This window comes from Portunus trituberculatus, chromosome 18 (genome assembly GCF_017591435.1).
Source record: "Portunus trituberculatus isolate SZX2019 chromosome 18, ASM1759143v1, whole genome shotgun sequence".
Classification (NCBI taxonomy): Eukaryota; Metazoa; Arthropoda; class Malacostraca; order Decapoda; family Portunidae; genus Portunus; species Portunus trituberculatus.
Window position 1 is genome coordinate 14,795,986 of NC_059272.1, and position 14,939 is coordinate 14,810,924.

Here is a 14,939-nt window from a genome sequence, read left to right on the forward strand (position 1 = left end):
AAACGATGAGGTGCTATTTTCAGGCCACGTGTACACATCACTGTCGAACGTCGAAGGAGTGGTAGGAGAGGAGAAAGTTGCAAAGGTCGTAGGAGAGTGACTAAATTGTTTCCTATTCGTGAATGGATTCCCTCTCAGAACTGTACAGCCGTGCAGGCGGCAGTGCTGTCCATGCATCTCCTCGCCTTCTCATCACCAAGATACACCTCATGAAATGCATGTACCAGATTTTTCTTATAAAGATATTCTGTGGACATATATTTTCTGATTGGATTTTATTTCATAAGTCTTTAACACCAAGGTGGCGCATGGAGGTGTACTCAGGTATACACGACACAACCATGCAGCCATGCCTGCTGCATCCTCCCTCACCCCCACACGTCCACACATATGGAATCGTGCAAGGCTGTAGGTAACATTGCCATGAGAGAAAAATGGTTTCCGTAGAGGAATCTCTCTGGTATGGGACTTTTCGCGATCAGGAGGTGAGCCACCGCAGGCAAGGCCACTAATCTCTCCCGCGAGTAATGACTCCTGTCCGGCCGCTTGACAGTGCCGCTGTTCCCATGAATGGTCAAGTGATGTCTGTGGACGAGAGTGCAAAGAGATCCCCAGACTGAAATTGTGAGAAGTAGATAAATGTCCCATGCTCTTTCTTTGACAGATGGTACTGCGTCGCGCCCAAAGATGAAGTGAGGATGAAGATGTCATCATGTCACCAACAGTGCCTGCCACTGAGGCTTCCTTAACTACTGCTCTCATCACATCAAGCCAAGCCTTACATTACTGTAACACCATCACCAACAACAGCAGCAGCAACAACAACAACAGAAGCAGCAACAGCAGCAGCAGCAACAGCAGCAGCAGCAGCAGCAGCAGCAACAACAACAACAACAACAACAACAACAACAACAACAGTACCACCACCATCACAAATAATAGTAATGGCAAAAGTAGCAGCAGCGGCGGCAACAGCAGTAACAGCTTTCTTTTCCATTTAGTTCACATTAGGTAACTGTAAGGCAGACCTGCATGTGTCAGGGGCGGCAGTATGCAGCAACGAAAAAGTTTATTATTGGTAAACTGTGTTCCTTAAAACAAGAAATAGCTGACGCCACATGCAAATCCTTGGTGGTTAGATTTTGCGTACAGATTGTTTATTCTTATATATGGGATACCAAATTCCTTTCTCTCTTAAGAAAATAAATTTTGTCTGGACGAGGTGCAGCGCGGAAAGCCTTGAATACCTGCCACTTTTCTCTGCAATCAGATAGTGAGACACGCGCTGACAGAAAGAAATGTGTGGACGCTGAGATACAAGCTTATAAGAAAATAATTATATGGCCATTTGATACGAGCTTGCTGGAGGAAGATTAATGTAAAGCAGAGATTATGATATTGTGACGTTACACATGCAGTGAGTGAATGTGTGTGTGTGTGTGTGTGTGTGTGTGTGTGTGTGTGTGTGTGTGTGTGTGTGTGTGTGTGTGTGTGTGTGTGTGTGTGTGTGTGTGTGTGTGTGTGTGTGTGTGTGTGTGTGTGTGTGTGTGTGTAGTTGCCTCCACGGATGACCGCCTGACCTTCCAGACTCCAATCCACATGCAGTGTTCCAGAGCGCCTGACCAGCAGTCTGCAACACCTAAGACAACGCAGAGTGATAGTGTTGAGGTGACCGCCTGAGGACCCACACACTCCCTCCCACTCCAGCCGGCGTCAGTTCCATCTCCCTCCCTACGCCCACGAGCACCTCTGCCACCCACCCCGCGCTGATTAATGAGTGTTGAGGGCAGCATGACGCACCGCCGCCGCCCCTAACACTTGCCGCCACTTTGCCACAACATTAACACTCGCCTTGCCTATATATATACTCTCACTTTATAAACATATGGGTCAGGAAAAGACTGCGGTGCTAAAAATATGCATAGTTTTATTGCCAGAAATTTCTCTCGGCCATAAACCGGCACGTTACGGAAAGAGAGAAAGGAAAAAAGAAATGAGTCCGGCATTCTCACGCAGGTATGTGCCACGGGGCCACACGGCGCTCCCGCTCTCACCTTCGCTATTTATGGACAAACTAAAATGTATTGGCTACCGAAGCCTCAAAACCGGTATTGGTGTTGGCAATGGCAGTGGGTTACTATATATACATGTCTGTGTTTAATGCGAGTCCATCCTGGTGATAGGTATACCAATTTATCATTGTTGTGATTTTCATTCCGACTTCCCCAGCCGCTGCTTAAGTGCCTTGTAAAAACACACTCAGGAACATGGCAAACAACCTTAAGGTTCTCGCGCTGTGTGGTGGTGGTGGTGGCGGAGACAGCGGCAGTTATGTGTGTGTGTGTGTGTGTGTGTGTGTGTGTGTGTGTGTGTGTGTGTGTGTGTGTGTGTGTGTGTTATCCTGAGAAAGAGCTCCAGTATTAAAGATGGAAGCTACTGGGGAGAGCCACGGCAAAAAGAGCACCACGATCTAACTCATGGAGGAGAGGCCGTCCTAGCTATCATGTCGCCTCATGAAGCCATCAGTCATCATCACCCACCACCTAGCACCCACCACCCACTACCCACCAATTACTACACACCATCCACTACCCATCACTTAGCACACACCACCCACCATCCACCACCTAGCAAACACTACCCACCGCCCACAGCCTAACACCCATGTGCACCGTACACCTACCGCCCACCACTCACCACTAAGCACACACCCCGAGACCTACAGGGGGAGGGAGGTGGGAGTGAGGGGGCGTTGGGGTTTGGAGCTGCATGGTAGGAGTCGCTTTGTATGCCATTCAGGCAGATGGGAATCCTTTCGTAGTTAATGCTTAGCATAACGAGCGCTACGCAGCAGAGGTAGGTCACTGGGCTATAAAAAGATCTGAAAACACTGTCTGTATATTCTTCTCAACTTGTATAAGGCTCCATTTCAAATAAGTATAAATGAAAGAGCGTGCGCATCTACGCAAGGAAACACACACACACACACACACACACACACACACACACACACACACACACACACACACACACACACACACACACACACACACACACACACACACACACACACACACACACACACACACACACACAGGCGAGAACAGATCGTTATTTACGCTGTCACGCAAAACGAATATTGAAAGTTTTTGACCAAGGCTAAATCATCTAAAAAATGTCACTGTATTTCTGATCCTTAGATATAATACGTGCAGGTGCCTATGAACACGTATGCTCTCTCTCTCTCTCTCTCTCTCTCTCTCTCTCTCTCTCTCTCTCTCTCTCTCTCTCTCTCTCTCATTAATCGTAGAGTGCGTCGCTCATTGTCTCCGTGGAGAGGAGAGGGGATGAAAGGACGGGGAGGAGGCTGAGTGAGAGGGACGCCCCATATTAGTCCAGTGGGAGCGTCGAGATTAATGCTCATACACACAGACACACCTTGCAGAGGTGACAGGTTAACGAGCCTCATCCCCACCTGTTCCTTCCCCTCCCTCCATTCATCCCCAGTAACCTCTCACCGGGTGGCTGCTCCCTCGCCTATCACTCTTCCTTCTCATTCATTCCTATCCCATACTCTTCTGTCTTTCCCCCTTTCATTCCTGCCGCAGGACAAAGAGAGAGAGAGAGAGAGAGAGAGAGAGAGAGAGAGAGAGAGAGAGAGAGAGAGAGAGAGAGAGAGAGAGTGAGAGAGAATTTATTGTTGCAAGGAATCTCTGAAAATTCTCATGAAGAGCATTCTTTTCCTAAAGTGTTTCCTTGCAGGCAACGCTTCGCTTCCTCATCGTTGACATCACAATGCGTGGTGGATGGCAGGCCTCTCTAGGCAGCGTGAACGAGTAACAATGGAACCACATGGATACCAAATAAACAACAAGGTAGTGTACTAGATGGATGTGAATTAATGAGACAAGTCAAAAGTCTATGGCGTTGGGTCACAGGTCTGCCGTGTTCTGTGTGTATTGCACAAAATAACAAGGTAACGTACGCTCTGGATGATTAAGATATACTGAAAACCTAGATGATTTCGTGATGTTTATTTGTGTCAAGAGCTCATATCTTTTCATCATCAAAGGGCCTTTGTCGACACGCTTGGGAGAAGACTTCCAAGAGTTATGCAGAGCTCCGTATCCCCTAAGAGACATATGCATGTATGTCTATTTTTGGTGGAATCCACAAAACACGGCAGGAAAAACCTACTTGTAGATTAAAATAATGCGATTGCAGTACTCTATAGGCCTTGCTTACTCTCTTTCCCTGATCACGACGAGAACACTTGGTGGTGCTTAATAGAAGTATAGACTTAACTCGGGCAACGAATACGAAAACGAATTCTTCCCAACTTAAAAAAAAATTTCTTCTCTCTTAAAAAACAGCTCAAAATTATGTGCATCGTCATTATTACCACGACAAAAAAAAAAAAAGCTAAGAAATATTAATGAGACGAGTAAACTTGAATAGCCGAGGTGTGACACTTGACTTGTTCAATGTTTGGCCAGTGCCTGAGCATGCAGAATTACCCATGAACCACAACACTGAATCTGTCAGAGTGTCCAGCGGGATGACTATGCTAGGCATCTGCCTGCGCCACCACTGAACAGATCTACAACGTTCCTATGTAATGTGAAGGAAAACACACTATTTCATTTACATGAAAAAAGAAAAAAGTAAAATACAGAAAGATATTGCTATGTTCTCAACACTTGTCCTGCTCCTTCCTCCGCCGGCTGTTCCCTCTAAGACTTAAGTAAGTACTAGTGACCAGTGTCTCATCTTCACCATACGTCAAGAGTGGCTAATAAGGCACGTGCGTCCCTCCTGCCCGAGCGTTATCCTGGCGATGATCGTCTCAACAATGAGGAGATGGTTCCTAGAAAGCGGTGATGCTCGGTGGCCAATACAGACATGAGCTCACTACTAGTATGTGCGGGGCGGCCGAGGGTAGGAGGGGCACCTGCCTGATGACACCTGTCGCGTCCCTAGACTGTGATCTAGGGCGGTACTTAAAGGCTTCGGCGGACCATTGTTCAAGGTAATGAAGGCTGTGGCCTCTCGCCTTGCTGGGACGGGCAGGGGCCCAAGCCACGCCCATGCCCTCACCGCATCCCGATGAATGAACCTCGGCCAGCCCCATTCATTTTCAGGATGTGGGCGTGTTTGGCGCGACGCAGAGCCACCTGGGCTCGATCTGGGGGCGGCCAGTCAACAATGGCTTCGTTATGGAAACAAGTGAGTGGGGGAGGAGTTGGATGGCACCTCCCACTTACCTCTCCGCCTCTCCCTCCCTCAATTATTAAGAGCGGCTGCGCGTCCAAGGTTCCAGTAGCTCTGCTCCCGTGGCTCGACGCGCGCCTACTCCAGAACGCCCCCCCCCAGTGTCTCTGTGATAACCCTCCTTGTCGTATTCATGGCCCCTGTCACACTTAGCACAGTTCTGGTCCTTCTGCCAGTTCTGATTTCCATGGCGTCGCCACCTGTGCTGGGTAGGTTCATCTATTGTGTTCCTAGTAAACATTATCATCATCTTTACTTTAAAGAAAAAAAGACAAAGTGAGAACTGCTAATGGTACAAAACGTACCTGTTTCCCAACAGCTCGGACCTTAGAAGAGGAGGAGTCCTTTGAAGAGGCTCTTTCTGCCTCCGCGAGCTTCTCTCCGCTGACAACATGCTGCACCCGAGACCAGAAAATGAAGACCATCGGCATTTCAGGTATAAAGATCCCGCGGCGTATTCAATTGGGGAACCTGGTGACGATCATCTTTACTCTTCTGAGTGACTCAGTAGCCAAGAGCAGACACAATTTTATTGCTTTAAAACTGACAATTTCATCAATGTCACTACCACGAGTAAATATATAAAAATCGTGAAAGTCTGTCAGATAGCCAGATAGCCAAACAGACAGACAAACGGAAGGACAGATGAACTGACAGGCATACACAAAGATATGCAGAGAAAGAACGGACAGAAGGCCATAAAGACAGAAAAGCCAACAGACAGATAGATAAACAGACAGGACGACAAGGTCAGAAACAGAGAGAAAATACCCGTTTTCACACAGATACCACGGGAGAACAGATTGAGGTTGATGTGGGCCGCTGCCGGCGACGATGCGGAGGCAAGAGGCAACTGAAGAAACACGACGTGCAGCGCCTCATGCTCGAGAATCCTGACGTGGACCCACGTCTGGTAAGTGTCGCGCCTTTGCCCATTAGAAAACAAAAAATGTGCCGTCCTGCAGGCGTCAAGGTAGCCTTCTTGCCAACTTTCTTTTTCCTCATTTCTTCCATACTAGACAATATAGTTAAGGAGATTACGAAATTTTATTCTGTCTTATTTTCATTCTCCAGAGCTAGAAATCCTTGATAAGAAGTCAAGACTCCAGACTCAGATTCGTGAGTATACTTGCAACACACAACTCATGAGGATGCGTATATCTTTCAAATCAGGTGCAACATTTCGCTGGATTGCTTGTAAAGATACCGCACAACTTAGTGTTAGCTAAAGGAAGCATCAGATTCTTATTAATGATTATACGTCAAATGCAACATGTTTTCATTAGAATAGCAAAGCACAAAGTTAAGGTGCAATGTGGAGTTCAACATTATATACCTATCCTCACGGATCGACAGCATTTCGGAGTCACTCTTGGACAAATCATATTCACTTTTCACCTACCCGAAAAACCAAGTTTACCCTGCTTACAAGTAGCTCATGGCATAAGTAAAGCAGATATTGCTTCATGAGTCTCATCAAATACACTCGAATAAGTTAATGAATAAAGAAAATGCTTCTTAAACATCTCTCTACTCTACAATACGGTCACTGAACCTCGCCACTGAACCTTCCAGCTGTTCCTGCTGCATTCCACTCCCCGCGGAGAGCCTTCGTGTCCCGGGGAGGAAGTGTGCTCACCCTCAGCCTGGAGAGTGGAGAGGCTGGCCACTACGGAGGGGACAGTGAGTGTGACGGTGACAGAGAGTTGTAACTGTCACGCCCGTCCTCATTCCTGCAGCCGTCAGCCGCGGCCTGTCACGCTCCACAAGGGCACACCTCTGCAGACCACGCTTGATCTGGGAGACTGTCAGGGACACTGTCCACACGGTGAGCACACACTTCTTTCTCTTGTCCTTGCTTTCCTTTCAGAGTATTTCTTCCTCTTCCCTTTCTCATAAGTTTGAAAACACTGTCCAATTTTGATTAAACCTTCCCTTCTTTGAGCATTGACAGCACAAAAAAGTCATATATATATATATATATATATATATATATATATATATATATATATATATATATATATATATATATATATATATATATATATATATATATATATATATATATATATATATATATATATATATATATATATATATATATATATATATATATATATATATATATATATATATATATATATATATATATATATATATATATATATATATATATATATATATATATATATATATATATATATGCAGTTTCAATAAATAGTTTTCCGGCGTAGTTTATTTTCCTTATAATTGTAAGTATTACATGTTGTTTATAGCAAATTAAGCTAAGAACAAGTTGCATGGCTGTTGCAGAGCTGGGCTGCAGGGCCACGAAGTCCAGAACAGTGGCAGTGGAGGGACCTAATGGTGAGTAGCCACTAATGTTCTTCGAAACACTGCCGAGTTATCGGTGATAACTGGAAATTATTCATAAAACAGAGAAATCAGAATTTCTCCAGAGTTTTCAATTATCTTTCCTACATATTTTTTTTCTTTCCTTTTGTTTGTGTGGCGGCAGGGTCAGAATGTGTGACGGTTGTGGATGAGTGCGGCTGTGAGGACGCTTGCTACCGCGCCTCGCTGCTGCAGCATGTGTACAACTACACCTCACCAGACGCCCCTCAGGCTCAGGCAAGTCTGCACACACCTCAGAGGACGTGCATGCCTCTAAGTTGGTTTTTAAGTCTGGGAACAAACGACGTGACCCATCTCTCCATTAATGAATGCCTAGGTTCATTTCAAACGTTAGTAATAACACTTATTCTTTTCCCTATATATTGTAGGTGATTGACGTCGGTACTTGCATAGGGGAGTGTGACATCGTTCCAGAAGATCAGTGCGTGACCAGGTCAGTATCAAGGCATCTACAGCTGCCTGCACAAATGAACACTCAATTTATTTCATTAAACTAAATTTGATGATCACCAAGCTATTAATGTTCACCAGCTGGATCTTCAAGTCCTTTCATAGTATTGCTTTCTTTGCAGGGTATCGAGCGGAGGCTGCCTCCTGTCCCTGGTCAGGAGGAACTCCAGGTGTTCCCCGATAGGACTCGACCAGGTGTCGGTGACGCAGGAAGACGGCACCACCCGCACTCTATATACTGTGACTCGTTGTGGGTGCCTGTAACCGTTACGTGTCTCCCGTTGCTGGGTGCCGCCGCCCCCTAGCGACACACGGCCACGCAACCACGACCACCAGAGCAAGATCAGTATTGGATTTTCTCCCAAATAATGACCAGGACTTCATTACGCAAACAGAGCTGAAATTAACTAGAGCCTCGGTTCCAATAGAATACAAAACAACGAGAAACTTGTTCATCACGTGAATCACGTGAAGAAACATTCTTCATCGATCGCCACCATCTTTTCATTCAAAAACAGTGATGTGACCACAACTTAATCAAATTCAGGCCCATGCATGTGCAAGTGTTCAGTCAATTGTCAACTCTGCTGGTGGTTCAAACACCTGTCATACTTTCTTCCCAACACATGGAGGCTTCCCATTTCATGAAGTGGCCCCTTCACTAAGCTCCGTCAGAAGTGACTGACTTTCCACGAGGTTGCACTTTTAGAGTTTCTTTTCCATAAGGCTTCTTGCATAAGACTATGACGTTCCATTCCTCATGATGCTCCTTTTCCTGAGATGTTCCCACACAAGCTTTCCCCTAATATTCAGTTCCTCATCCATGACACTCTCCTTCCTCCCACCACACTCTTCCATGAGGCTCCTCTTTCCACGAGGCTCTCTCTTCCATGACTCTCCCTCTTCCATGAGGCTCCTCTTTCATGAGGCTTCGCTTTCCACGAGGCTTTCCCTTCCATGAGGCTCCCTCTTCCATGAGGTTTCCCCTTCCATGAGTCTTCCCCTTCCATGAGGCTCCCTCTTCCATGAGGCTTCCCCTTCCATGAGGCTTCCCCTTCCATGGAGCTCCCTCTTCCATGAGGCTCCCTTTCCCATGAGGCTCCCTCTTCCATTAGGCTCCTTCTTCCATGAGGCTCCCTCTTCCATGAGGCTCCCTCTCCCATGAGGCTTCTCTTTTCACGAGGCTCCCTCTTCCATTAGGCTCTTTCTTCCATGAGGCTCCCCCTTCCATGAGGCTCCCTCTCCCATGAGGTTTCCTTTTTCCATGAGGCTCCCTCTCCCATAAGGCTTACCCTTCCATGAGGCTCCCCCTTCCATGAGGTTTCCTCTTCTATGAGGCTCCCCCTTCTATGAGGCTCCCCCTTCCATGAGGCTCTCTTTTCCATGAGGCTCCCTCTTCCATGAGGCTTCTCCATCCATGAGGCTCCCTTTTCCATGAGGTTCTCCCTTCCATGAGGCTCCCTCTTCCATGAGGTTTCCTTTTTCCATGAGGCTCCCTCTTCCATAAGGCTTACCCTTCCATGAGGCTCCCTCTTTCATGAGGCTTCCCCTTCCATGAGGTTCCCTCTTCTATGAGGCTCCCCCCTTCCATGAGGCTCCCTTTTCCATGAGGCTCCCTCTTCCATGAGGCTTCCCCATCCATGAGGCTCCCTTTTCCATGAGGCTTCCCCTTCCATGAGGCTCCCTTTTCCATGAGGCGTCCCCTTCCATGAGGCTCCCTTTTCTATGAGGCTTCCCCTTCCATGAGGCTCCCTCTTCCATGAGGCTCCCTTTTTCCATAAGGATCCCTCTTCCATGAGGCTTCCCCTTCCATGAGGCTCCCTCTTCCATGAGGCTTCCCCTTCCATGAGGCTCCCTCTTCCATGAGGCTCCCTTTTCCATGAGGCTCCCTCTTCCATGAGGCATCCCCATCCATGAGGCTCCCTCTTCCATGAGGCTTCTCTTTCCACGAGGCTATGTCTTTTATGAGATTCCACTCTCTCCGTAAGGAATTGTCTTAAAGGTATTATCATAAAGTTGTTATCTTAAAGTTACAGAAGCTTCTCAATGCGCTCCGTTTTATCTTATTTTATTTTTATCTTCATTTTCAACCACGAAGGAAGTTGAGGGCGCAGTAGCCAGCCACGGTGGGCTTTCCTTCCCAGTTCCGCACCCTCGATGAGTAAACTGTACTGTGCCGGGATGCTTACAGTCGCTGCTTAGGTTTTCATGTTGTTAAGGTTAAGGTATTATCACAAGCAAGTGTTTTTTAGCGACAGAGTGCCGATGACTTAATGACAGGGTGAGCTGTGTTGTTACTGCTACACAATTCTTCTTAGGCCCGTATTCTGAAACCCTTTGCTCACTCACCATCACTACTTTCCAAAGGCTCTTGTTGAAAATAGTTGTGTTTTTAAGAGTATTTTTATGGTTCTGGTGATAGATTAGCAAGATTTCTAGTTTATCATAAGGATAAATTAGAAATTTGTCTTGAGAACCCGGCTAGTTGTCTCTGAGGCCTTGGGAAATTGTCGTGGTGAAAAAGCAAGGTGTTTCTCAATGGGGCCGTTTTTCTGCATTATCAAAAGCTAATCTATCAATATGACGCAATAGAAGGTTTACTATGTGTCGACTGTTGTTCATCCTGAGGGTGAGTCGCTCAAAACCTATTCCTTTCCGATAATCACTTAATTACTTTATTCAGCAGAGCAATATACATATTATTGACTATTTATTATGCACTTTATTAAATACTCATTGATTGGTATTGTTGTTTTATCTAATTCCACTCCACTATTTAATAAAAAGCATTCTCTAAGCGCACACACACACATACACACATACACACACACACACCCTCACCCACACGTGCGCGCAGAAAATAAATTAAATCATTCAGACAACCTCTTCATTATCTCTCTCTCTCTCTCTCTCTCTCTCTCTCTCTCTCTCTCCCCACCCCACACACACACACACACACACACACACACACACACACACACACACACACACACTTCACGGAAACTATAAACTGACAAACTAATAAGCCTTTAAGAAATGAAAAATATGTCGGAGGTAAAATGTTAATTGCATCCTTCTCGTTCTAAAAGTTTTTCCTCCAGTATCTTTTAGCTCACGAAGAAGGAAATGAACTTCTCCTTTTCTTTTTTCCACAATACTGCAGTAAACATATGGAGATAACTTGACGTCAGTTCTTCAAAAGGAAAACTGAAAACCATCACTAAATTGTTGAGTCATCGGTGTATGTATGTGTGTGTGTGTGTGTGTGTGTGTGTGTGTGTGTGTGTGTGTGTGTGTGTGTTACGTACATGATCACTCTATACTTTATCTAAGTTTGCATATATGAACTCACACATCACTTAATAATACTACATAATGTTTGCTCCTGTATTAACTGTACCTTTGCAGAAGGATCTGTAAAAGCTTACGTATCATTCTCCTGCAGCATTCATACACATGATGTCTATCTCTCATGTTCCGGAGGCTGGACTCAACGTAGTGTATAATCTGTTATGGGTCACTGCGGTGATTGAAAGGTGGGAAAGGTGAAGCAGTGACAAGGAAAACGTAACATAAGAGAATGGCAGTGCTAAGACTGTTATGGGTCACTGCGGTAATTGAAAGGTGGGAAAGGTGAAGCAGTGACAATGAAAACGTAACATAAGAGAATGGCAGTGCTAAGAGAAAGGTGCAAGAGAGCTTACCTTTGACGGTGAAGCTGCCATGATTACTTTGACGCTATTGACACTGATAGAGGCTCAATGGAAAACCCGGCTCGGGTCCATAATTAGAAATATATTTTTTTTCTCATAAGGTAAATTTTTACTAGATAAATATACAAATAGATAAATGAATATTAGAAAAATCTGAAATCCATTCCACACAACTTTACGACATCGTTCATCAAGACTCGTATAAATACGTATATGATTATATTATTGTTACTTTTGAAAATTGCCCACATGTTTACCATGTGGGCATAGTCAAAGATAACACGCATTTTTTTCCTCCTTTCATATCAACAAACTGAAGAGAATGGGCAGCTTAACAGCATGTTCAAAGTCAATGGCTTTGTAGCTTTGGTTGAAGAAACTGAGTCTTACAAAAAAAAAATAATAAAATTTTAAAAATTTTAAAAAGTCGGAAAACTTAAAATGTCAAACTTCTTTGTACCTGATACATTACGAAATTAAGATAACGTGTATTCATCATTAAAAGTTAGCGTGGGACTCACTGACTGACAGCCATAAGCCACGTTACGGAGACAGCAACAGGTCTTCCAAAGAACACAGGTTTTCGCGCAGATGGAGGTCTCACGCTGCTGTAAATATCTGACCTTCGTGAGCTCTTTCCCCCCGGAGACCCCAAGACGCCCAGCTCTCTGTGCCTCGGAGGCTGGAGGGCAGTGGCCGGCCAGGAGGCGGATGTGGAGTTCACCATCAGTATATCCTGGATCCCGGCATCCTTCAACACATGCCGTGAAAGACATCGGGACTCTAGGAAAATGCCACGACCTGTCCCACGCCTCCTCACTGCATCACAACAGCCAGCTTAAGACTCCTCTTAACTTGCCAGTATGAAGAACCTTTGTGAAGGAGCCACCCCCCGTCCACCACTTCTCTCTCTCTCTCTCTCTCTCTCTCTCTCTCTCTCTCTCTCTGGTACATCTGTCTCTTATGGTGTTTTTACCAATAGTTATCTACCGAAGCCTCTTACAAAACATGTTGAATCAATGACTCATATCGCATACTTGGATACTGTAAACTTGATCAACGAAAACTCCTGTTGAAACTCAGAAGTACAGCAGGCATTTGCTTTACACCAAGTGGTATCGGGTGTGGAGATCACTGGAACGAAGAAACAAATAGCAATGGGTGCATTGTCATGCATTGGTCGCAGTGACGAGTCGGTTAACGAGACATCAGCATGTGTTCTCGCAGCTCCGCGTGATGGGCTGTCACTCACTGCCCAGATGAAGGCTTAGACAATATTTTCACGAGGCAATAAACTGGGATACCTGCCGGTCACTACAAAATGTTTTCTAGCGGAGACAAAAGCTTGGGTTCCGCAATAATCAATAAATCCCCCAGCCCAGAGCGTCGAGGTGAGGCGGGAAGGATTTGGCGATGGGCATGGTGAGGAGCAGGGTAGGAGGAACACCTTCTCACTCCGACTCATAATTCGTGTCCGGGTTTTACCTGATTCTTTATGCGTGTCCGTAACGTGATGAGGTGAGCGGAGCCGAATGGAAAGTGCTTTGCAGTGAAAGTCTGATGGAGGAGATAAGAGAAGAGAGAGGTACAGTCGGCTCGTTAGTCGTACACCTCCTCGCTGTTCACAGCACACATAATATTAGTATATTATTTCTTGACGTTAGATGATAGATCCTGTCGGAGTTAACGGTTCATTGAAGTTATCAGCCTTTTGGCGAAAAGTTCCATTGAAAACTAGGAATTAAAAGAACATAGGAACAATAAAATCGAAACAATAAGGGTAAAATTAATGAAAAATTAAATGAAATATACTATATTTCAATTATATAAAATAAGAGCACCTCAAGATAATACAGTGAAGTATAGTAAAAAAAATTGCATTCTTATATAATTGAATTCATTGCAACACTTAATGAGATCTGATAGAATTTTTTACTTTCTTTCACATTTGTATAATTAACTACATGTAGGTATCTTCTATCAAAGAGCTTAATTGACAATGCCCAGGATGCGTCTTTTTATGCCTGTATGTGCAGGAGCGGATGGGAAGGAGGGAGGGTGTTGTAACAATCGACATGGTGGACAGGGGCAGCAGTAAGAGGGAGAAAATAACGGTGGCGGTGGCAATAGGTGTTAAACACTCGTTTTCCAAACTTGACAGTCGCCACTATTCCCGATAATGCCTATCGACTACACAAGAGTCACTAAGGCAGAAATGTCAACTTGTGGCCAATCTTTAGCTGGGGTGGGATTGAAGAGGAAGCACTACCATGCAATATCACCAAGCAACTGCCATGGGTCAGGATAGAACTCGCGCCATTATGGCCACGCAGCGCTATCCAAACCCCATCACGCGTAAAGGTTTTCACGCACTTAATACGGCATCATTGGCTAGAGGTGACGCAGGTCTAACAAAAAACCGTCTCGTACACGACCTTTGTGTCTGATAGGCTAGTCGATAACAGTCAGAAAAACCTGTGGCCGTTCACACGCCTTTCCCTCTGCTTTCCTAGGTACAGTTTCAGTACGATGTTGTGGTGATGGATAACCGATTCCACTTGTCCTTTCACAAAATAGTTAGTTTCCATAACTATCAGATGGCGCGAATCATACCGTTCTTCAAATAACTAATAATGTAGCTACACTTGCATTAGAGATAAGCAGCGCCATGCACGCTAGAACGACGCCAACTTTGTCATTTCAACCTTCCAGTGTAAAAATTCGGCAACATATTCCATTTCTTGAAAGACTAAGTCAGATTAATTAATATGATTCACAGAAATGTAAAGAAAAGTCTCGTCAAAGTAAAGGTCTTTCAGGTTCTTCCACAGCCCATCTTTGGAACCAATAACAAAAATTTGGTCCCACTGAGAAGCAAATTTCTGAGACTGGAATTTACGTGTCGTATTTGTCTTACTTGTCTGTGATTCTGGTGATATCACTTATCACCACCGTTAGGCTGGGGACTCACCGCCGCCACACTTTCACTCCATCTTCCTATGGTGGAGCTGGTCTACGATGGAATTCAACATTGCTCCTCTTGAGATTGGAGGTTTGTCTGGTATATCATTTAGGAACTTATCCAGCCTC

General features: G+C 45.1%; 1 protein-coding gene across 1 annotated transcript; it reads left to right on the forward strand.

The window, feature by feature from the left end:
* Window positions 1-5,311: 5,311 nt before the first annotated feature.
* Window positions 5,312-10,882, forward strand: LOC123505803. The gene is made up of 8 exons (XM_045257522.1): window positions 5,312-5,480; window positions 5,591-5,707; window positions 6,057-6,184; window positions 6,847-7,099; window positions 7,585-7,638; window positions 7,790-7,902; window positions 8,055-8,119; window positions 8,259-10,882. Exons 1-8 carry the CDS (start codon window positions 5,405-5,407, stop codon window positions 8,398-8,400), a joined length of 948 nt encoding a protein of 315 aa, XP_045113457.1. The 5' UTR covers window positions 5,312-5,404; the 3' UTR covers window positions 8,401-10,882.
* The last annotated feature ends 4,057 nt before the right edge of the window (window positions 10,883-14,939 follow it).